General features: G+C 37.5%; 1 protein-coding gene across 1 annotated transcript; it reads left to right on the plus strand.

Moving 5' to 3' along the window:
* Window positions 1-6,189: 6,189 nt before the first annotated feature.
* On the plus strand, window positions 6,190-22,585 carry LOC104599361 (uncharacterized). The gene is made up of 2 exons (XM_010261873.2): window positions 6,190-9,217; window positions 21,984-22,585. Exons 1-2 carry the CDS (start codon window positions 6,229-6,231, stop codon window positions 22,331-22,333), a joined length of 3,339 nt encoding a protein of 1,112 aa, XP_010260175.1. The 5' UTR covers window positions 6,190-6,228; the 3' UTR covers window positions 22,334-22,585.
* The last annotated feature ends 557 nt before the right edge of the window (window positions 22,586-23,142 follow it).

Raw genomic sequence — 23,142 nt, forward strand, 5'->3', positions numbered from 1 at the left:
ATAGTTAAATATGGACGGAAAATATAAAATAACCATTTTACCCTTAAACTCAAACACTCAACCGATCTATCCCTCGTTTTAAGTTTTAATGCAAAATATTCGACCTCTCTCTCTCTCTCTCTCCTTCCGATGAGAGCCACAAAATGTTTTTGTCTAAACCTGAGTGGAGAATGAACACCATTGGCTGCATGGGTTACCATTGCTACTCCCGGCGGTGCGATGGCGTTTTTGTCCAGGAGAACTCAGTCTGAACCATGGAAAATCAATTTGAACCTGAGTGGAGAACGAATACCATCGGGTGTGTGGGTTTTTGCGAACCGAATTCCTCTTCTGATTTTGCTTCCACCAAGAATCTCCGATAACTCTTACATGGGCATCTACGACTTTGGCGAGTTTGAGTATTTTATCAGTTGGTGACCAAGGATCTAGAGAATCCAACGATGGCCGACAATGGGTGGCAGAACGGAGGAAGTGAAAGGGGAGATAGATAGTGTCTGAAAATGGAGTAGAGCGATGGTGTTGGGAGCAGTGGAAGGAGATTGCAGCGGCGGTGGTAGAACGGAGGAAGTGAAAGAGGAGGGGAGAGAGAAAGTGAGAGAAGGAGAGAGATAATGTCTGAAAACGACACACAGTGGTGGTGTTGGAAGCGGTGGAAAGAGAAGTACAAAATCCGCCGTTGCAACTTGCAGCGGTGGTGGCAGAATGAAGTAAAAGAAGAGGGGAGAGAGAAAGAGAGAGAAGGAGAGAGATGATGTCTGAAAATGGCGCAAAGCGGTGGATGGAGCAATACCAAATCCGCTGCTACAACTTGTAACGGCGGTGGCAGAATGAAGTGAAAGAGGAGGGGAGAGAGAAAGAGAGAGAAGGAGAGAGAAAGAGAGAGAAGGAGAGAGAAAGAGAGAGAAGGAGAGAGATGATGTCTAAAAGTGGCACAAAGCGGTGGAAGGAACAGTACCAAATCCGCTGCTACAACTTGTAGCGGCGGTGGCAGAATGAAGTGAAAGAGGAGAGGAGAGAGAAAGAGAGAGAAGGAGAGAGATGACTCGTTTGCCCTCTGTCTTTTGCCCTTTGTCCAAAGATGACTTGTTTTCAACACTCGTTTGCTCTTTGTCAAAGATGACTTGTCTTGCCCTTGTTCCCCCTCCCCCTATAGAAATTTTCTCCCAACGAGGTATGGATTCAGTGCCAGAAAAGTGCTGGAAAGAAAATGAAGTACTTTCTCTTGTATCCGATGTCTTTCTTGTATATGAGTCAAACCTATCCTCATGTTGCCGGTGAGAACACTGCCACTGTTGGAGTTGCAGCGGCGACTGTAGATGAAAAAAATGAGAAAAATGAGAGGGAGGAGGTTGTTAGAAGATTAAAGACTTAAAAAAAAAGAGAGAGAGAGAAAATGGAAATGGGCCAAAACAAATATTGCTAAGAATTTGATCGTTCTCACCGTCAACCATCAAAATCCAGATTTTCTCCTCCGTGTGAGGAAGGTGTTACCGGTCAGTGGAAGGGAACGAGGGAGGGGTAATATTGGGTTTTAAAAGAATTTTAAATGTCACATGGTCTCACGTGTATTCGGGTTTTGACAGAATATTAATAGATGTTGACAGTAAGGGTAGAGTTAGTTAATTGTTAAAAACAATAGGGGTAGTGTTAGTCAATTTTCAAACAATAAGGGTACACTTAGTCAATTAGCTAAACCATAAGGGTAGTTTAAAAAATTTACCCTTTTATTAATTAATAATGAACAAAAAATTGAATATCAGAAAAATATGAGAAATTTAAATTAGTAAAATCAGAAATTACTATGATTAATTATTCTAAAATCACATAATTATATTCTAAAGGGAAATTGTCTAAAATTCACCATGAGTTTTCAGAATCTCTTAAACTCATCACAACTTTTCAAAATGTCTAAAACTCGCCATGTCACTAACTTGACGTTAAACAAACTAATGGGTGTTAATATATTACCATTTTAACCTTCATAGAAAAATACAAAATATATACAAAATAAATTAACGGGTGTTAATATATTACCATTTTGATATTTAGACGTGAAAAAGGAAAAAGAGTTCAAAACAATATTTTCAAATATAAAATACATAAAAACAAAGGAATTACAAAAAAAATATAAAATTATAGAAATTGCAAACAAACCAAAAAATTATTTTCAAATTATAGAAACTATAGAAATTGAAAAAAAAATTGTAGGAAAAACACCAAAATTATAGAAAAACACAGAAATTATAAATGAATAACAAAAGTACAGGAAAATTTATGGATTGTAGAAGATTTTAAAATATAAGCAAATAGAAATTATAACAAAGCACTAAAACTGCAAAAAAAAACAAGAAAATTGAAAACTGAAAAAGATCATTTTTCCTCTAACTCACCATTCAATGTTAATTTGGTCACAAAAATTGTTATTTATGCTGACATGGACACCTCTGTTAAGAAGCATTAACGGTGCACTAACGGAAGGTGAATTTTGAAAAATAGAAACTTACTGACATGGTGAGTTTTAGACATTTTGAAAAGTTGTGGTGATGAATTTAAGAGAAATATTGAAAACTCATGCTGAGTTTTAGACAATTTCCCTATTCTAAAACCTGCATTATTAATTTTCTATTGTTAACAGAAAATTTCTAGTAATAAGTTGACGTTAATTTGATGTTAATTAATGACTGGAACAGAGAAAAATCACTGTATCAATTAAAAAAAAACCCTATCTTTTACTTAGCACTTGCTCTCTTCTTCCTCTCAATACAACTGATGATCTTGAAAATGAGCGGAGTAAAACATCAAACCCATCACAATAATGAAAAACAAACAGTGCGGTTCATCAACAGCTCGATGGTTCAGCCATCAATGCACGCCTATCTTCATTTTTTTTTTTCGATTTCATAATAAATATGCAATTTCCTTTGCTTTTGTTTTAATTTTTTGTAATATATGCACATTTTAAAGATTTTATAACGAAAATTTTGATATATTTTGTAAAACTTAAAGCACATTGTATATATTTTCTATCCTAATATAATACCTACATTACAAAAACAAAATAAATAGGATAAAATATAGAAAAAATACATGAAAACTCAGGGAATATGGGAAACAGAAAAGACAAGAAGAAATGTAAATTGTGAACTAGTATTTCAATGTGAGAATTTTAGTAATTTAATGAGGCATCTAGTACAGATGTTACTTTGATATCTTTTCTCTCAGTCCACTGAACTTCAAATGGGCATGTTCATAATATTACTTTTACAGTCAAGCCTGTTAATGAGCTGGGGCAAAATGCGAGAATCTGAAAAGTTCAGAGGGCTAAGTGCCATACTATAATTTACCCAAGATCATTTTATAAGGTTACCTCCTTTACAATTACAAATTCAAGATTTTAGAGAGAAGGATAAAGAGAATTTTGGAGTGATTATCTGTCATCAGTCAGAAAATTAACTAGGGTTTTCGTTACTTCTTCACGTATGAGCAGAACAATCATATAAAGTAGTGTTTTTAAAATCAGACCAGTTCACCCCAAAACTGTTTTTGGCAAAAAATCATTGATTTGGTCAGTAAACCACTAATTCAGGTGGTCAAACCATTGAACTGTAGATTCAAATATTGGTTTTTGGTTATTTTTGTCAGAATAAACTATCCGTTTGGATCAGATGATTAAACCGTTCGATCCAAGAACTGATCTCCAAAACGTTTCTGTCCAGTGCGTTTTTAAAAACCTTGATATAAAACCATATTTTCTTTATTTTAAAACGAAAAAAAAAATAGCACCAAGTTGGCCATCACTTGAATGCTTTTGACCAAATACTGGGCTAAATGGACTAGACATAGGGGTGGCAGTGGGGTGATTTGGGCGTGGATTGTGCTTCAACCAACCCATCTAATCCAACCTACTAGCAATTCATTTAAAAGAAAGGTAAATGGGTGAAATCCAAGACAAGCCGACCCTACTCTAACCCAACCCAACCTACCCTATATTTGTCAAGTTGAGCTAGTTAAAAATAACCAGAATTGGAAATTCATTGGAACAATTTGTGCTTTCCAATTTCGTTCATGCAATTTACCCAATGGGTACCCATGACTAAACCTAACCCACTAAATTCAATTCATCTAAATCAATCCAATGGGTGATTCAGCTCATTTCCAACTTTTAAGTGAGTGAGTAGGTTTAGGTTTATATAGGTGGTTTTTAAGTGGGTGGGTTGGATGCTAACATGGGTCACGTCAGAAATTGCCACCCCTAGTTAAACATTACAAGCCTAGATAGAGAAAAATGGCTAACCTATCCACCTAGGAGACACCAGGAAGTGAAAGAAACTTACAGTCATCATCTAATTAACAATCATAAATAAAAGAGGTTTCCTTAGAACTTATCAACACTTATTTCAGACACAAACCAGATTCCAGATGAGGAACGATAAAATCTGGAACCAACAGCTAGTGAAAGAAGATTGCACTTAGCAGAATACATGATTACCATATTCACAAATATAGAGACAAATTGAACCCAACACCATATAAGTTGGAAGAATAGCTTCTGCAATCAGCCATGATATATCTGAATCAACAAGGAGGTTTAGCCGAAGGCTCCAACAAAAATTTTGTAATAATTATTTCTCTTTAGGTAAATATTTATTAAAGAAAAGAATAAAAAAAAAGAGAATATACAATAGACAAAGCTCATCCAAGTGAAGCCTATCACAGGTGAGCCCAGGATAAAAACCAACTGGGCCTAAACCAATTCAGGCCCAAAGATCAAGACTAATCACATGCATACAACTCCAAACAAAGGACAACCCAAAATAAGAACCACCTTATAAACCGAAAAGAGAAAAACAAGGGTCCAAAAAGAGCCCAGGCCGACCAGAAAACCATCTCCACAGTCGTCATACAGAAACCTTTCTTCCCCTACCTCTGGTACTGCAGCCTCTTCGGTTATGGAATGGCATTTGGCCACTCAATTTCAATCGCAAGGAGCAAGAATTTTCTGAGTGTAATTGCGTCAATTTCGAGAGTGGTGCCATGTGGGGTGGCTGCACCTTACTCCCCAGGAAAGAATTGTCCTAGTGTGTGTAGACGTCTAAGTTTTGGGCCAAAGTCATTGGTTTAATTTACATGTGACACTTTCTAAATTAAAATGGGCCTTCATGGACCCAGGGTCCAATTATACATAAATGTGTCCCATGGTCCAAGGGTCCAAATGTATCAAGCCCAATTAGGTTCATGTATTATTATATGTGGTTCCAATGGCATAACCACTAACTCCTACGTTAGCATGTGTAAGAATTAATCTTAACACAACATAAGTGGACTGAGATGGAAGTCCAAATCCTAGGGTGTTTGTTCATGGTTTGATAAACTGAAAAATGGGGTATTTTTTTTTTTAAATTGAAAAGGTACTATCGGTTTTTGAAAATCCCCGAACCAAAATCAAACTGAATCAACCAGTTAATTGGTTAATTTCAGTTTTTAACTAAAAGTTGAAAAACGAAAAGCGAAAATAACTGGTGATTCACTTTCGAGCTTTTGAGCCGATGTTGAGCTCATCAAATATTTAATTGAGTCAAGCTTAAATTAAAAAATAGATTTCAAATTGAACTCGAACTCAAATTCAAGCATAATTGTATTTTAACCAAGACATACAGGAATTCGACTAACTCGTCTCAATTGCACCCCTAATTTTAAGGTGTCAGCTTTAAATAATTATTTCTTTCCATTAATTATGCCCACCCACTCATTTAGGCTCAGTTTGGAAGGAGTACAAATACAAATACAAATATATAATGCAAAACCTTATATTTTATATTAATTTGTATGTATTTATAGGATACATATTTGTATTTATACTCTTTCCAAACTGAGCCTTAAGGAATTAAAGGAGGCTCTATTTAGTGTGGTAGTGGTAGTATTAATTTTGCTTTACCAGCCCGCAAATTAACAGGCTAGGTTAATTTGTATTGTGGCCCCCGTTTGTATTGTGCGCCAACTGTGATGAGTTAAGAAGCATTTATGTGTATTTCAATTTGAAGTTCAATTTAGTTAAATTAAACCGGTGAGTGGTGACCGACACACCATAATAATTGAGGTTGTTGCCTAAGTCAGAGCTCATTAATTTATGTGTGCCATCCCACTTGGACTGCTAGCTTTCAGGATCAACTGTTGTTCTTTAAAACATATATAGAACTACTACGTACACTACTAGCTATTGCCAGAGTAATGGGAAAAGCAAGCATCCTCTCTCCTGTTACTGTATTATTGTTGGTTCATTCATGTATAGCGTGGTTGGTTTCTTCTTCATCTTCAAACACCACTGATCAGTCGGCTTTGTTGGCCTTCAAAGCCAGGATAACTTTGGATCCTGATAACACTCTGGCCACTAATTGGACCATTGGGTCTTCCTTCTGCAATTGGATAGGTGTCAGATGCAGCAGTCGTAGGCAAAGAGTGACCAGCTTGGTTCTTTCTAACATGGGTCTCAAAGGCACCATCGAGCCACAGCTGAGCAACCTTTCCTTCCTCCAGGTACTTGACCTCAGCAACAACAGTTTCCATGGCCAACTTCCATATGGACTCGGCCATTTGCATCGCTTGAAGTATCTGCATCTTGAGTACAATCAGTTTACAGGAAATGTGCCAAGAGAGCTAGGTATGCTCTCTAAGCTCCTTTGGCTGTCTCTTCATAATAATAGTCTTAGCGGTGCTATCCCACCTTCCATTGGGAACATATCAATGTTAGCAGCTCTTGAATTGAGTTCAGACAACCTAGCTGGGCCTATACCAAAGGAGCTTGGCAATCTAGTTAATTTACAGCTACTGTCGTTGGAACATAACCAACTAACAGGTGTCATTCCTTCTACCATATTTAACATTTCTGTCTTGCGTTACCTTTTGCTTCAAGATAACAGCATATCTGGTAGTCTACCTATGGACATTGGACGTCAACTTCCTGAGCTTCAATGGCTTCTTCTTTTTAAGAATCAATTTAGTGGCTACATCCCATCCAGTTTATGTCAATGTGGAAAGCTTTTGAAAATATCATTAGGACGCAACAACTTCATCGGAGGTCTACCCAGAGAAATTGGGAATTTGTCTAACCTTGTAGGACTATATGTTCACCACAATGCTTTGACAGGTACTATTCCACCATCTATCGGTAATCTTTCAAACCTATTAGAACTTGACATGGGAAACAATAACTTTGTGGGTGTCATTCCTAAAGAAATAGGGCACCTGGAGAATTTGCGATTCATGAGTTTCCAGGACAATAATCTTAAGGGGTCAGTACCAGAGGAGATTTTCAATATATCCACTCTTGGAGTAATGGCTCTCACGGATAACAGTTTCTCTGGGAATCTTCCAGCAGGTATTGGTAATTGGCTCCCCAGGATTACAATCTTGTATTTAGGTAACAACCACTTTAGTGGAAAGTTCCCAGCTTCTATTTCAAATGCTTCGCAGCTGACTTCTCTAGAGCTAGCCAACAATTCTTTCTCTGGACCAATACCTACATCGATAGGAAATTTGCGAAACCTCCAAATTCTCAATCTGGCGGGTAATCTACTAGAGGATCAACCTAACACCCAGGAAATTGTATTTCTCACCTCCTTGACCAACTGCAGATTTTTGGAACAGATTGAAATAGATTCGAATCCACTGAATGGCTTCTTGCCAGATTCAATTGGAAATCTCTCCACTTCTCTTACCATTTTCACGGGAGCCTCATGTCAGATAAGAGGCAACATACCTAAAGGACTTGGTAACTTGAGTAATATAATCACATTGAATCTTGGTAGTAATGAACTCAGCGGAACCATTCCATCAACAATTGGAGGGTTAGGGAAGCTTCAAAGGTTATATCTAGGTCATAACAAAATACATGGATCCATTGGCAATGATCTTTGCTCTTTGAACCAGTTGGGGGAACTGTATCTTCATGGAAATAACTTGTCTGGACAGCTACCAAACTGCATTGGGAATCTTAGTAGGCTAGAAGTCCTTGACTTAAGCTCCAATATACTTACATCTCACATACCTTTAAGCCTATGGAGTCTTTCAGACCTTTTGACTTTGAACTTGTCTCATAATTCTCTATATGATAATCTTCCTCAAGAAGTAGGAGACATGGATTTTTTAGAGTTACTTGATATGTCCTGGAACCATTTATCAGGTAACATTTCAAGTACCATCGGTGGCCTCCAAAGATTAAAATATCTCATTTTATCAAGAAATTCATTGCAAGGTTCTCTTCCACAGTCCTTCGGTAATTTGTTGAGCTTGATATCCATGGATCTCTCTTTCAATAATCTGTCAGGAAACATACCCAAGTCATTAGAGAAACTCCCATTTCTCAGCTTTTTGAATCTATCATATAATAAGTTTGAAGGGGAAATTCCAAGCAGAGGACCTTTTGTGAATTTCACAGCACAATCTTTCATGGGGAATGAAGCACTCTGTGGCTTGTCAAAACTAAGAGTTCCACCCTGTCCCCCTAAGGCTACAAAATCAAGAACAAAGTTTCTTCAGCTTAAATATATTCTTCCCACTTGTATATCCATTGTGATCCTTGCTGTTCTCATATCTCTACTAGTACTGAGGTATCGACTGAAAGGAAAGCATGCTCCAGTACAAGTTAATTCGTTAACTGAAGTGAATTATAGAATGATCACATATCAGGAGCTTCTTCGAGGGACTAATAACTTCCACAACGCAAATTTGCTTGGAGTAGGGAGTTTCAGTTCTGTATACAAAGCAACATTGTCTGATGGGATGGTTGTTGCTGTGAAAGTTTTTGATTCGCATCTTGAGGGGGCATTTAAGAGTTTTGATGCAGAATGTCAAGTGATGCGCAGTGTTCGACACAGAAATCTAGTCAAAATCATCAGTTCTTGCTCTAACCTTGATTTTAGATCTTTAATTATGCAGTTTATGCCAAATGGGAGCCTTGAAACATGGATACATTCTCAGAACTATTTTTTGAGTCTCCTCCAAAGAATAAACATTATGATAGATGTTGCCTCAGCGCTGGAATATCTTCACTACTGCTATTCAGAACCCATTGTGCACTGTGATCTGAAGCCAAGCAATGTCCTCCTTGATGAAGACATGGTCGCACATGTGAGTGACTTTGGCATTACAAAGATATTAGCTGAGAAGAAGAATGCCACACAAACCAAGACATTGGGCACCATAGGCTACATTGCACCTGGTAAGATTTCTACTTCCATTAATTATTCAGATTTCATCATTAATAGATTGTTATAAATTTCTGCGTATTTATAACTGTTATTTTTAACCTTTAGCTTATAACTACTTAAAGTTTGAGCAGAGTTTAGAGATAATTTGAATCCAACGTCTAGCAGTTTTTTTTTTCTTGGTAAAGAACATTTAGCAGTTTAAGGCTACCAGATCAATTCAATGCAACTATCCTACTAAGCCACTTGACCTATGAGATAAAAAAAGGAAATTAGAAATTTTCATATATGGAAGATAACAAAAGTTATAAATTGAATAAAGACTTCAGTTACACAAAATACCATTTTCACAATTTTTTAAGTATGCAAAGTGATTAGTCGAGAAAGAAAAAAAATGGATATTAAATAAAACTAGTAAGCATAAGCAGGTGATAATTTTTTATGATGATGACACTAAATAATATGTTACTAAAATTTTATACAATTGTTTATATTTTTATATCCATAAAAATTATTCTTATTTGTTACATTTATTTTTGTTTAATATGATAAAAATGTGATATTAGAGATGTACCCAAATGTTTTCCATAATTTTTTTTTGTATTTTTATACTTTTGCGTGTTTTCATTTTTTTAATTTTTATTAATATTTAATTATTCCATCAAGGGTTAATACATTAGACCCAAAAGGTTGAATTGTTGACTTTCTACTATACAGGAAAACTTGACATTTGAATTGCTTTTAGATTTGTATTTTATTTCCATCATTAATAAAAACAATTATTCTTTGTCATACTTATTTTTTCCTAATATGATTAATTAATTAATATAAAATATTAGAGTTATGCCCAAATATTTTCTACATTTTTTTTGTGTTTATATCTTTTTAATTTTTATTACTTAATTATGACTTTATGGGTTGATACATTTGACATGAAAGGTTGAATTGTTGACCTACCACCAAATAGGAAAACAATTTCACATTTGGGTTAGCTTTAAATTTTGTATTTTATTTCCATCATCAATAAAAAGTTAAAAATAGTTACTAATTTTCATGTTAAATTTTTAATATGATTAATATAAAATATTAGAGATATGTGTCCAAATGCTTTTTACAAAGTTTCTATATTTTTCCTATTTTTTGTATTTTTATATTTTCTAATTTTATTATTTAATTAAGAGATCAAGGGCTGACACATATGATAAAAAAGGTTGAACTATATCTACCACTAGGAAAACAAATTTATTTTTGGCTCAGATTTAAATTTTATATTTTATTTCCAACATCAATGAAAACAACAATTATTTATGGCACTTATTTTTCTTTATTATGATTAATATAAAATTTCAGATGAAGTACCTAAATGTTTTTATAAAATTTTAGTATTATTACATAATTTTTTTGTGTTTTTTTAATTTTCTTAACTTTTATTTAATTATGACATCAAGGGTTGATACGTTTGACTCAAAAGGTTGAATTATTGACTCACCATCATGAAAATAATTTTTTATTTTGGATTGGTTTTAAATTTATACTTTATTCCAACACCAAGAAGCATAATTATATTGTCCTACTTATTTTTTAATATGATTAATATAAAATGTTATAGATGTGCCCAATTTTCTATAATTTTTATTTATTTCTATTTTAAAAGTTTTTATTTAATTATGATATCATGGATTGAACCATTTGACTCGAATGGTAGAATCATTTACTCGCCACAAATATGGAAGAGTGGCTCTATTTTTAGATCAACTTTAAAAGCATGTATTTTATATCATTAAGCATTGGATATAGATCTAATTGATAGAATTTATTAGTGAAAAGAATAGCATAAATATAGATTCAATGTGGGAATGAAAGTTAATACCCTAAATATAAGACTTAATGAGAGAGAATTAAATGAGGAAAAATGTAATAGTTCAATTTACATTTTTGTAAGTACAATTAGAGAGGGAGCACATTCAAAAATTTGGGTATTTTAGTCAAACAAAGTTCCATTCTCTCATTCATACTTTTAGTATAGTAAAGATAGTATTGAAAAATATAACCAAACTAATGATCCAATTAAACTAGTCTATTGGCAAGTGTTACTAATGAATTGGATCTAGATTCAACATAATTTTTAGTATTTCCATTATTATCTGGTGACACTTATTCAACTAATAATTAACTACCTCCATTTTCTTGGTTGTACATAGTACACAACCAAAGACTTGGACGGGGACGGGGCAAAAGGTGATTTAGACTTATGGATCATTGTTGGCAGCATACCTCATTTTTAATTTGGTTGTTAGTTTTAGACCTTCTAGATGCAAATTCTCTTCATGGGTGTGATATGGTAATAGATAACTAAAATCAAATTCAGCTGCATTGCCCTTGCTTCTACTCTCTTTGTAATGTGGAGTGATGAATGCGACCTTCTCTGTGCCCAACAGTACAAATGTTGGGTTTTTTAAACAAGAGAATGAGAAAAGAAATTTCGGAAGCAAGTTTTTCATTCATTTGTCTCAAAAGATATACAAGGCTACTTATATAAAGTTGGGATGAGACAAGAAAAAAGAGGACTAAGGGAAACATGCATGTGGCCCAAATCTAACATATCCCAGCATAAACATAAAGACAATTTAAGAAATTACATAACAAGACAAAGTAAATATATGGACCCAAGTGGGTAGTTAAAGGAGTAAGACATGTTTGAAGTATTTCTAACTATTAGTTTCAAAAAAGGCTAGAAAAAATGCATTAATTGAATATGGTAATTATATCATATTTACAGACTAAAATAGATCAAACATATTCGAACTCTTAGACTCTATCTAGGACTCTATGTAATCTATCTTAATCCATCTCAAACTCAATGATAACATAACAAATTCTATCTTACTGAGAACTCGTATTGTAACTCTATTCAACATCACCCTTATCATAACAGTCCATATACTAAATCTTATCTTAATTCCCTAACACACCCCCTCCAACACATGGAGATAAAAAATATCCACGTGTTTGATCACAAATGCCCACAATATGACGATAACTATGTAGATAATGATGATCTTGATGGTGTCCTATTGTGAATATGATAACATGCCTGCTGGAATGATAATGATGTCATGGCAAATGATGGCCAGTTGTATGATGGCATGATGAGAACCTGTGATGATGTATCAAAATCAGGAAGTTTGTTGTGATAAAGTAATGATGACATGGCCGTGCTGATAGCATGATGACAAGTACATATTGCTTCCTTAAGAGAGAGCCTCCGTGGGCTGATGGTAAAAATTGTCAATGACCCAACCATGTGCCAAACTGAAAATAGGCCAAGAAAAGACCTTAATGGGTCAATCAAAGTGCCTCTATGGACCGGCTTCTTAAGCTAATCTGAAAGTGGGCCATATTCGGCCAATACCAAACTAGGCCAACAAGGGCCAACAACCACCATGGGTTAATAAAGAGCCTCAATAGCCAAAACTGAAGATGGGCCACTGTAGTCCGAAAACAAAAAATGCCTTAGTGGGCTTTTTCTAATCTTCAAAGAATTCTGCCCACGCAAGTTACAACACTTTATCTGTGTACGGGGACCATCGCCCCATGAATGAAAACATGGGGCAACTTCAAGTACGGAAGATATTCATTATGAGATACGCGACTCCAATGTGCTGTGAGGTAGGTGTGAAGAGGAAATCCGAACTTCCTCTCCACGTTGGGAGACTTGACTCTCAACCCTGTATCCTAAACCACAGGTGACCCACTAACAGTTATATGAAGCAACATTGTCTGCTACAACCACATTGTAGCAGACAACCACTCGTGATCGCTTCTGCATGGAGGTGTCAACGATCAAACTCCTTGAACTGAAGCTGGAAAGATTGGGGCATCAGCAACGTCGTCCCTCATAGAAAATTTTTCTGTCGAAATAATGTAAGAAGCCATCAATCTTCAAAGGAACCAAAGGGAGATACTATTGGTTGCTATCACTGATGGCTTAAAACAGGGGATGAGGCTGATCAGGTACTCATGGTGGAGATGTAAGATTTGCAACCATGGGAGAGATGGACTAGAGAAGAGAAGATGTAAGATCAGGTACTCAGGTCTCTTGAAGTGACCTAGTCATAGATGAAGTGAAAACTGATTTGGACATGCTAAGTTCAACCCTAAAAAATAGGATTGGCAGAGATATATGACCTCTGAGGTGACTCCAACAAGAGAACGAAACTCAACTTACATGCTTGTCCTAACAATTGTAGCTTACTTGTGTGCCTTTCTAGAAATGGTGTTAGATCCCAATAAAACATATCCACTTATAGATTTACGATCATCTAGCATTTTGCCCAATCTACATCATTAGAGAGAAGAAGAAGAAGAAGAAGAAGAAGAAGAAGAAGAAGAAGAATGAAGGCCCATATCAATGGTACCCTTGAGGGATTTGAGGGTCTGAGTTACAAAGAGAAAAAGAAGAAGAAGAAGAATGAAGGCCCATATCAACGGTACCCTTGAGGGATTTGTGGGTCTGAGTGACAAAATCCCAACGAACATCAATAAGAATTTGAAGGAACTATAATAGGCTTTGTTCACTATAAATGCTATATTAGGTCTAGTAATGGTAGCATATTGAATCATGAAGCACTTCCACAATGCTTCTATATTCATAATGATCATGAAGAGGGATAACATCAACCTTAGAAAGCTTGGAATGGAGTAGGGAGGGCATATAGATGGGTTTGGCTCCGTCCATGTCGCAAAGACATAGCAGATCATAGATACACTTATGTTGAGAAAGAGAGAGAGAGAGAGTAAACCTTTATCAGTCCATTGAATCTCAAACCCTAGAAAATTAGGAATATGACATCAACATAAACTAAGAAGAAAACTGCAACATCATTCAACTTGTGTATAAACAAAGATGAGTTACCAATGGAAGGGTGGAAACCAAGAGCAAGAAGCTTGGAACTTGAGAGAAAACATCATCATGTTGAAGTTGTGATGCTAAGAAGCTTAGAACTTGAGAGAATCCAAAAAATGTAAAGAAGATAGATGATAGAGACCAACCTTATTGAAGTTGTGAAGAAGGATGTTCCTTGAGGATTGATCATTAACAAGAAAGAAGGGTGAAATACAGAATAACAATTATTGTGTTGAGCAAACTAACTAACTAAAAAGGTTCTTAACATTGTGAAGAACATGGAAAATAGAAGTGAATAGTGAATCAATGTAAGAAAAATATGAATTACCATTATGAGTAATGTGTAAACCTATTCCATTTCCAATGCATATTTGATCTATTCCACTATATTCAGATATGATCAGCAAGTTGTTGATGTCAGGAGTCATATGATTTGTTGCACCAATATTAGGACACCAAGTTGAACTAAAAGAACAAAAGGAACTCTGTTATGGACACACCACCCGGCAGCACGCTGTGGCGCAATCATAGGCAGCAGCACACACAGCGGGCCGCCCAGTAGCACGCACCGCCCGGCAGCGCCGCACAACAGGCTGGCAGTGCGCGGCACATACCGCCCGACAGAGCGCTGCACTCACACGCCCGGCACCGCACGGCAGCGGCACCATGGCGCGCAGCATGCACCGCTAGGCAGCAGTGTGCACGGCACGGCAGCACGCACCGTGCACACGCCGGCACCGCACGACAGCGGCACCATGAGCCACACGCACGCACTGCGCGGCAGCAGCACTGCATGCACGCACCGCGCAGCAGCGGCACCATGAGCCATGCGCACGCACCCTTATCTGGACACGTCAACTCGCCGCCAGCTTAATCTTATCCCTTATCCCTTATCCCTTATCTTATCCTTATCTTATTTTATCTTCTTAAGTAAGAGTTATGAGTTTTAGTTTAAGTAGGAAATTAGGAGTTTTAGTTTGAGTTGGATTACCCTAGCCTAGCTGAATCCAACAAGGAATTCTCTTTTGTAATCTTCTATTTAAGGAGCTACGAATTGAAACAAAGCATTCAGTTTTCCAGTCAAGAAACGAGTGAGGAGAGTTTGGGTGGTCTCTTGGACAAATCACCCCAAGGGAGGGTTCGGGTGGTCTCTTGGACAAATCACCCACTAGATAGGCAAAATAGGGTTTGTGCGCAAGGCCAAAGGCAAGGGAAGATCAAGGGTTCCTGCTGTGGAACAACCCGTGACGCGATCCTACGCTCAGGCCCATAACATTTTGGTATCAGAGCCTACCGTCATGGGGGAATAGGAGCCGCTGTCTTCCAGGGTCCACGAGCTAGAGCATAGGCTCGCCGAAACCTGCTTGGAAGTTCGTGAGGTCAAGGATGATGTCCGAGAGCTACGACGCCTTCTGGAAGTGTTTCTCTCCAACAACGAAAGAAGCTCGGAGGGAACCGCCACCACCAACAGCCACCGTCCGGACAGGGCGGAGACGTCCAGCGAACAGCAGACCGCTGCCCCAACAGCCACTGTTATTCCCAAGTACAGTCGGCTGGAATTTCCATCCTAAAACGGCGCTGGAGACCCACTAGGATGGTTGCACCGCTGTGAACAGTTCTTCCGCAACCAGCGCACCGATGACAAGGACAAGGTCAGCTTGGCCGCGTTCCACCTAACCGAAGAAGTGTAGCTCTGGTTCTACCGAGTGGAGCAGGAGGAACCAAGTCTTAGTTGGGGGCAGTTCAAGTCGTACTGCCTCCTTCGGTTCGGACCCCCACTAACAAACAACCCTTTGGGGGAACTCATTAATCTCAAGTAGACTGGTACCATAGCAGAGTATCAGCGGCAGTTCCAGACCCTTCTCGCCAGGGCCTCTTCAGTACGCCCAGACCAGCAGGTTGATATGTTCACAGCAGGTCTAGCTGAACCCCTGAGAGTTGATGTAGAGATGCAGAGCCCGCCTAACCTGGTCACGACAATGAATTTAGCCCGAGCCTTCGAACGCAAACTGTAGATTAGCCGAGGGCCATTCAACATGGGATGCCCAGCAGTGGCTTGGACAAACCCGAAGCCTACTGAAGGAGGGTCTTCTCTGAAAGACAACAGGGAACCATTCGGAATGGCTCCATATCCAGCAGCCAGCCCAGAACGGAAGCCACAGACGAGCACCAATTCCAGATCGACATCCATTGTGGGGAGCAGCGGCGGTACACCCCCTATCAAGCACTTGTCAAGGGCTGAGATGGCAGAACGCAGGGCGAGGGGGCAATGTTTTAATTGCGATGAACTCTACTCGGCAGGGCACAGGTGCAAGAGACTTTTCTGCCTCCTGGTGAAACAAGTGGAAGATGAGGATGAACCCCCTCCATGGGAACCCGATCCAAGAGGGCAAAGCCACCGAGGATTCCCTTGAGGGTGTTTCAACACCCAATTCGAGCTTGGGGACAAGCTCGTAGTCCGGGAGGGGTGTGATGTTATGGACACACCACCCGGCAGCATGCTGCGGTGCAATCATAGGCAGCAACACACATAGCGGGCCGCTCAGCAGCACGCACCGCCCAGCAGCGCCGCACAGCAGGCTGGCAGCGCGCGACACATACCGCCCGACAGAGCGCTGCACGCACACGCCCGGCACCGCACGACAGCGGCACCATGGCGCGCAGCATGCACCGCCAGGCAGCAGCGCGCACTGCATGGCAGCACGCACCGTGCACACGCCAACACTGCACGGCAGCGGCACCATGGCGCACAGCATGCACCGCCAGGCAGTAGCGTGCACTGCACGGCAGCACGCCGGCACCGCACGGCAGCGGCACCATGGCGCGCAACATGCACCGCCAGGTAGCAGCACGCACTGCACGGCAGCATGCACCGTGCACACGCCGGCACCGCACGACAGCGGCACCATGAGCCGCGCGCACGCACCCGACAGCAGCAGCAGAGCGGGGCCCACACGACAGCTCATAGGGGTGGGCCCACCCTTATCTGGACACGTCAACTCGCCGCCAGCTTAATCTTATCCCTTATCCCTTATCCCTTATCCCTTATCCCTTATCCCTTATCCCTTATCCCTTATCCCTTATCTTATTTTATCTTCTTAAGTAAGAGTTATGAGTTTTAGTTTAAGTAGGAAATTAGGAGTTTTAGTTTGAGTTGGATTACCCTAGCCTAGCCGAATCCAACAAGGAATTCTCTTTTGTAATCTCCTATTTAAGAAGCTACGAATTGAAATAAAGCATTCAGTTTTCCAGTCAAGAAACGAGTGAGGAGAGTTTGGGTGGTCTCTTGGACAAATCACCCTAAGGGAGAGTTCGGGTGGTCTCTTGGACAAATCACCCACTAGATAGGCAAAATAGGGTCTGTGCACAAGGCCAAAGGGAAGGGAATATCAGGGGTTCCTACCGTGGAACGACCCGTGACGCGATCCTACGCTCGGGCCCATAACAAACTCTCACCACCAAAAGAATTGGAGACACCCCCTGCTTGATATGCATTATATTGATATTGATTTGGTTCTCTAGTATGGAAGACATCAAATCTCTTATTGCAAATTAACACATCATAATTTGGTTAATTGCAAGGTACATTCTAATAGAAAAATATGAGTAAATACCTTTAACACGACTACTACAACCCCTTCCATGTCCATATTTTGATTAAAATACAAACTATTGTTTTAATACTACTAAAGAGTTGTATTCTGCTGCAAGGTTGAGTTTGGGTGTTGGTAAGGTTAATAGTAGGTTGAAGAGAGTCCATTACAAGAAGGTGACGTTGATAAAGCTAGACCTTATGGTTTTTGGGTTTTTGAGAAAATCATGTATATCTTTGTTGGGCTCACAACAATCACCTATGGGAGAAAAGAACACATTATTTGAAATGAGATAACAACCAAGAGAATCCAATAGTATAAAAAATAAAGAAATCTAAGCAAAGACAAATAAAAACAAAAACCACCAAGAGCATAAAGGATTTATGTGTTTCGGCCTTACCACCTACATCGATAGGAAATATAAAATCCGTTCTTCATTATGAAAGAAAATGAGAAACAATATAGGTAACTTGTGACTTGCAACCTAAACCAACCATTAAACCTTGTATACTCATTCTCCCTTTCCTCTCTCAACCCAAATAACAAAATAGGTAAAAGGAATACACTCTTGAAAGAAGTCTCAACCTCTCTTTTTTCCTCTCCAACAAGAAAAAGAGTAAACTTCTCCAAACCCTAAATACAAAAAGAGACCTTTATATGTACCACCCATCTTAACATAAAGGAGGGACCACATCCACCATTCGATTATAACCTAATCCAATGATTGAAAAATAAAACACAACAAGAATCTCCACCTTTACTTATTTTGAACCACCATAGACATCTTTTATTTGTGCCTTCACCTATCTGTAATTACCATAAACATCCATTGCCAATGGAAAACACTACCAACTACACATAACCTGAATCATTCAACCATAACATCGCCTAATTAATTCAAACAAAGCGATCAATCCACTTGTATAACTACCCATCAGTTAATAATCTTAGTTAATTCCAAAAAGGGACCTCAATCCTTTCTTTCGGCTAGAGCATTCTTCTCACTATCATTTGTATCTTGGAAACATGTATCATTTGTCTCCATCCTAGCTATGAAAGAAACTCCTTATGTGGCCACACTTGTATATTTTGATTTTAGCAAACAATTAAGGTTTTGGGAATTATCATGCTCCCAAGAAGATGATATACATCCTTACACTTTTCTCCCTTTTATCAAAGCCATACTGTCACATGTGATTTTTGTGAATCCACCTACAAGAAAGACCTTATAACCTTTGGAGCCCAACTAGTAAGTGATATTAGATTCCTATGCATCTTTGGGACATATGACATACAATCCAGAGTATGAATAACTCCACCATACATTTTGATTTTTACTGTCTCAACACTTGTGGTGTTACAAATACATCCATCACCCAAGGAGACAACCCATGTCTTCCTCTCTTTGAATGTATCAAAATATTTTCTTTTAGAGAAAATGTGCATAAAACATTTAGAATCTAAACACCCACTCATTATGAGAACATTTTAATCATCATCCGATGCAATTTCCACACTTCTAAATTCATCCCTACTCTTTTCTTATGCAAAACAATCTCTCTTTGTGTGACAAAATTCAGTGCATCTATAACACTGTAACTTTCCTTTTTCTCTAATCTTGGATATAAACTTGTCACTCTTAAAAACTTTGTCAGCAGACCTTCATCTTTGATTTATTCCCTACATAACCATTGTAAAATCCTATACACTCTCATATTCTTCCACCCAACCTCACTGGATAGAAAAGAATGGTGGATTCTTCCAACTTCATTGTATCTTTCCCATATAAAAACATTGTCACCATGTTCTCGTACGAATTAGAAGGTGAGTTAAGAAGAAGAAGGGCCTTGTCTTCTTCATTTTCTTTAACATCCACTTTTCTTGGTTGATTTAAAATTATCATGAACACATTTAAGTGCTCAAGAGTTTCCTACCTTCTTTTATCTTCAACCTATACAACTACACTTTATATATAACTTTGTGGTTAAAATTTTCCCTAAATAAAGTTTTCAAGCTTATCCCATAACTTTAATATAGAATCTTTTTCATAAAATTATCAGGTATACGTAGGAATAATCAAATTGTACTAACACATCTTAACTAGATTCCCTTCCAAGCAACATCCTTCATGTCTTTTGGCTTTGCATCGTCTCCCTTAATGCTCTAACCAAGCCTTATTGAATCAGGATGTCCTTCACCTTTCTTTTTCATAAGGTAAAATTGCCTCTACCATTAAACCTCTTAACTGGGAATTGAGAATTTGTACCTTTTGTTTCCATTATCTCTTAAACAATTTCACAAAAACAATATAAACACCAACCTAAAATCTTTGATACAACTTTGTTGAACTTACAACAACCACCCATTTTCCTATTCCTTTCTCAACCCAAAGAACAAAATAAGAGAAAAGAATACTCTTACACCAAGAGCACCATCTTTCTCTCAACCTCTCTTTTTTCCTCTCCAACAAGAGAAAGAATAAACTTCCCCAACCTCTATATACAAAAGGAACCCTTTTATATGTAACTCCCACCTTAACCTAAAAGAGGGACCACACCTACCATTAGATTATAACCTAACCCAATGTTGAAAAATAAGATATAACCCCATTAATCTTAAATTTCAAGAGAGGTAGAGTTTAATCTTGTGGTTGTAGATGTAACGAAATGATCAAAATATGCTCCAAGTCGACCTAGTATATGAAAAGAAGATCTCTTGTACAGATCGGATCAGACATAGCTGCTAATTGAATGGCCAAACCTTTTGCTTTTTGAACATATTCTATAATTCTAGAGTTCCCCTTCTTTAAGTTCATCAACTAAAACCTCAACTAGGAGATTTTGGCCCATGATGGTGAAGCATAGGCACTCTCCAATGCTTTCCAAACTACTGACGAAAATTTGAGTCCAATGACGTGGTTAATAATACTTTCAAAAAGAAAAGATATGATCCATGTAAGTCTTAGTTAATCAAATTTATTCAAAGTCATAAAAATCATATATGGGTTTACAATCTCCTAGATTGAATCCTTGGCATTAGGGATGGTTTTAGAGGGAATGGGATCATTCCATTAAAAATCCCTTTAGTTTCATGGGTTTTGAATAGGGAAAGGAACTGAGTCATAGGTAATATCTTCAATAAGATATGGGAAACGCTAGGCATTGTCATGGAGACCAACGAAGAAAAGGTGGAGGAAGTGGTGATGAGGAGAGACAGAACAAAAGCAATGTTAAATGAAGAAGATGCCATTATTGGCTCTGATACCATGTGACAATTCTAAAATTAAAGGGATAATTGAGAGAAAGGAAAGGTCTGACGACCCACTTCATTGATTTAGTATTTATAATACAACTTGTAGTAGTTTACATGGAATGAAATAAAGAAAGGAATAGTTCTAGTAGAACTAGAAACAAAGAGTTCATCCTATATATCTTATCATAGGAGTTGAACCTATTTGTTCTAGAGTCCTGGTAGTGATTGTGTGTTTGTTTGAGCGATATCTTTATTAGGTTGCAAGGGAGTGCTTTCCATATAGAGTTCACTATGTTGTGATTATGGCTGCAGCCTTATTTTTGACTTCCCAGTGTAACACTAACATTCTAGCATTGGAAATAAATTCAGAACTTCATGTGAACTGTTATTTTATTTTCAATGTGAATGCATCCATGTTTCATTGGGGTTGCAAAGGAAGTGCTGCAATATGTGCTCTCCCTTGGGCACCTGGAAGGACTTTTTGATCCTTCCATGAAGGAGCAAAAGTGAACTTTGTAATAATGTGAAATTTAAACATGGGCAATAATGTAAGAATTATGATTCACCTCTTGTAGCTTGTCCATTGCTTTGAAACATAACTACTCTTTAGATGTATTTTTCCCAAATGGCTCGATCAATGAGGAGATGAGGTCATAATTCAATAAGGGACTAATTAGGGTTTACCTTTTTAATAACTATACCAGATTTCCCTCAAATTATATCAGCAAAATGGTAAGGTTTTGACATTAGGCATTAATATATAATGCGTGGATTAAGCGTCTGCACTTCCTATAGACTTTTTACTTTCCTCTTAGTGTATGGACATCTTTTTAAGGCAGTGTCATGGTTTGATAGAAAACAAAAGAGAACCAAAAAGTTCAGGGAAAGTTCTTAAAAGGAGTTTACTTAACAACTTTCTGTTTCTTATTATTTTCTTTGAAAGCATACGTAGCATAAATAATTTGGCACCATGGATGTAGCATATAAATCTTTTATCTTTATCATTCTAACGCATGACTGTGCAAATAGAATATGGATCAGAAGGAAGAGTTTCCAGGAGCTGTGATGTTTATAGCTATGGAATCATGCTTATGGAAATTTTTACCAGAAAGAAGCCTACAGATGAGATGTTTGTTGGAGAGTTGAATCTAAGAACGTGGGTGAATGCATCACTTCCTAATGCAGTTATGAAGATAGTGGATGAAATCCTTTTGAGTGAAGATGAATCAGATTTAAACCTGAAACAACAAGTTCTCTTTTCCATCATGGAATTAGCTCTTGACTGTACGATGGAGTCAGCAGATGAAAGGCTCAACATAAATGAAGTGAATGTTAGACTCCGTAAGATCAGGAAGCAACTCGAAAGTCGGAGTTCTTAAACACTAAGTTACTAATCATACAATAATTAAGAATCTCCATGTCTTTTGGTTGGAATATCACTGGATTCTACTTGGAAATGTAGTTTTGGTTTTTGTTATTCTCTTTTGGTTTCTGTCTGGCCTGTTTTACATGTCAATTAGATATAGAACATATACTGCATAATTTGTTGTTATATACCAAAAGGAAGTATTCTGTCAGCCAAATCATCATTTAGAATGTTTTAATAAAGCTTCCTTTAAAAACACAAAAAAGATACCAAAAAGCTTCTTTAGTTTCTTAGTTAAACTTCAACTCATGCATGATAGATTATTATTCAAAAATCCAACTTTTTAATTAATTCCTAAAAACACTATTCAAAAAATGGGAAGTCTACTTTAATTTTACCAAAATACAAAAAATAAAAGTAATGGAGATAGAAGCATTTTTCTCATAGCCTAGGTAATAAAGTATAGCCAGACTAGACCAGATGGTTGTCTAGGTTGAACTATGATTACATTATGAACACATGGAAATGCTCACAGCAGGTTTGATGCTTGAAATGGAGGTGATGGGTCCTCTGGATATGTAAGCTTCAAAACATTTCGATTATTAACAATTTTTAAGGTAGTTTGGCCTATCCTGACCTGCATCCCAAGCATAATAATATTTGTCTTAGATTGGGATAGGGATAGCCTTACCCTTGTTGATTATAAATCTATGATTAACTATGATTTTTTACAAATTAAAACTTTATTCAATTTTAATCTATTATAAAAATATAAAGATTTTTATTTGTATATTAATATAAAATTTGATATCTGAATATATA

Source organism: Nelumbo nucifera, chromosome 2 (genome assembly GCF_055504915.1).
Source record: "Nelumbo nucifera cultivar China Antique chromosome 2, China Antique-T2T, whole genome shotgun sequence".
In the NCBI taxonomy this organism is placed as follows: Eukaryota; Viridiplantae; Streptophyta; class Magnoliopsida; order Proteales; family Nelumbonaceae; genus Nelumbo; species Nelumbo nucifera.

What these genes read in the sequence shown, in the direction of transcription:
- LOC104599361 (XM_010261873.2), top strand. Translation starts at nt 6,229, where the DNA reads ATGGGAAAAGCAAGCATCCTCTCTCCTGTTACTGTATTATTGTTGGTT. An exon ending in CATAGGCTACATTGCACCTG is followed by an intron (nt 9,218 to 21,983) that starts GTAAGATTTCTA and finishes CTGTGCAAATAG; the next exon opens with AATATGGATCAGAAGGAAGA.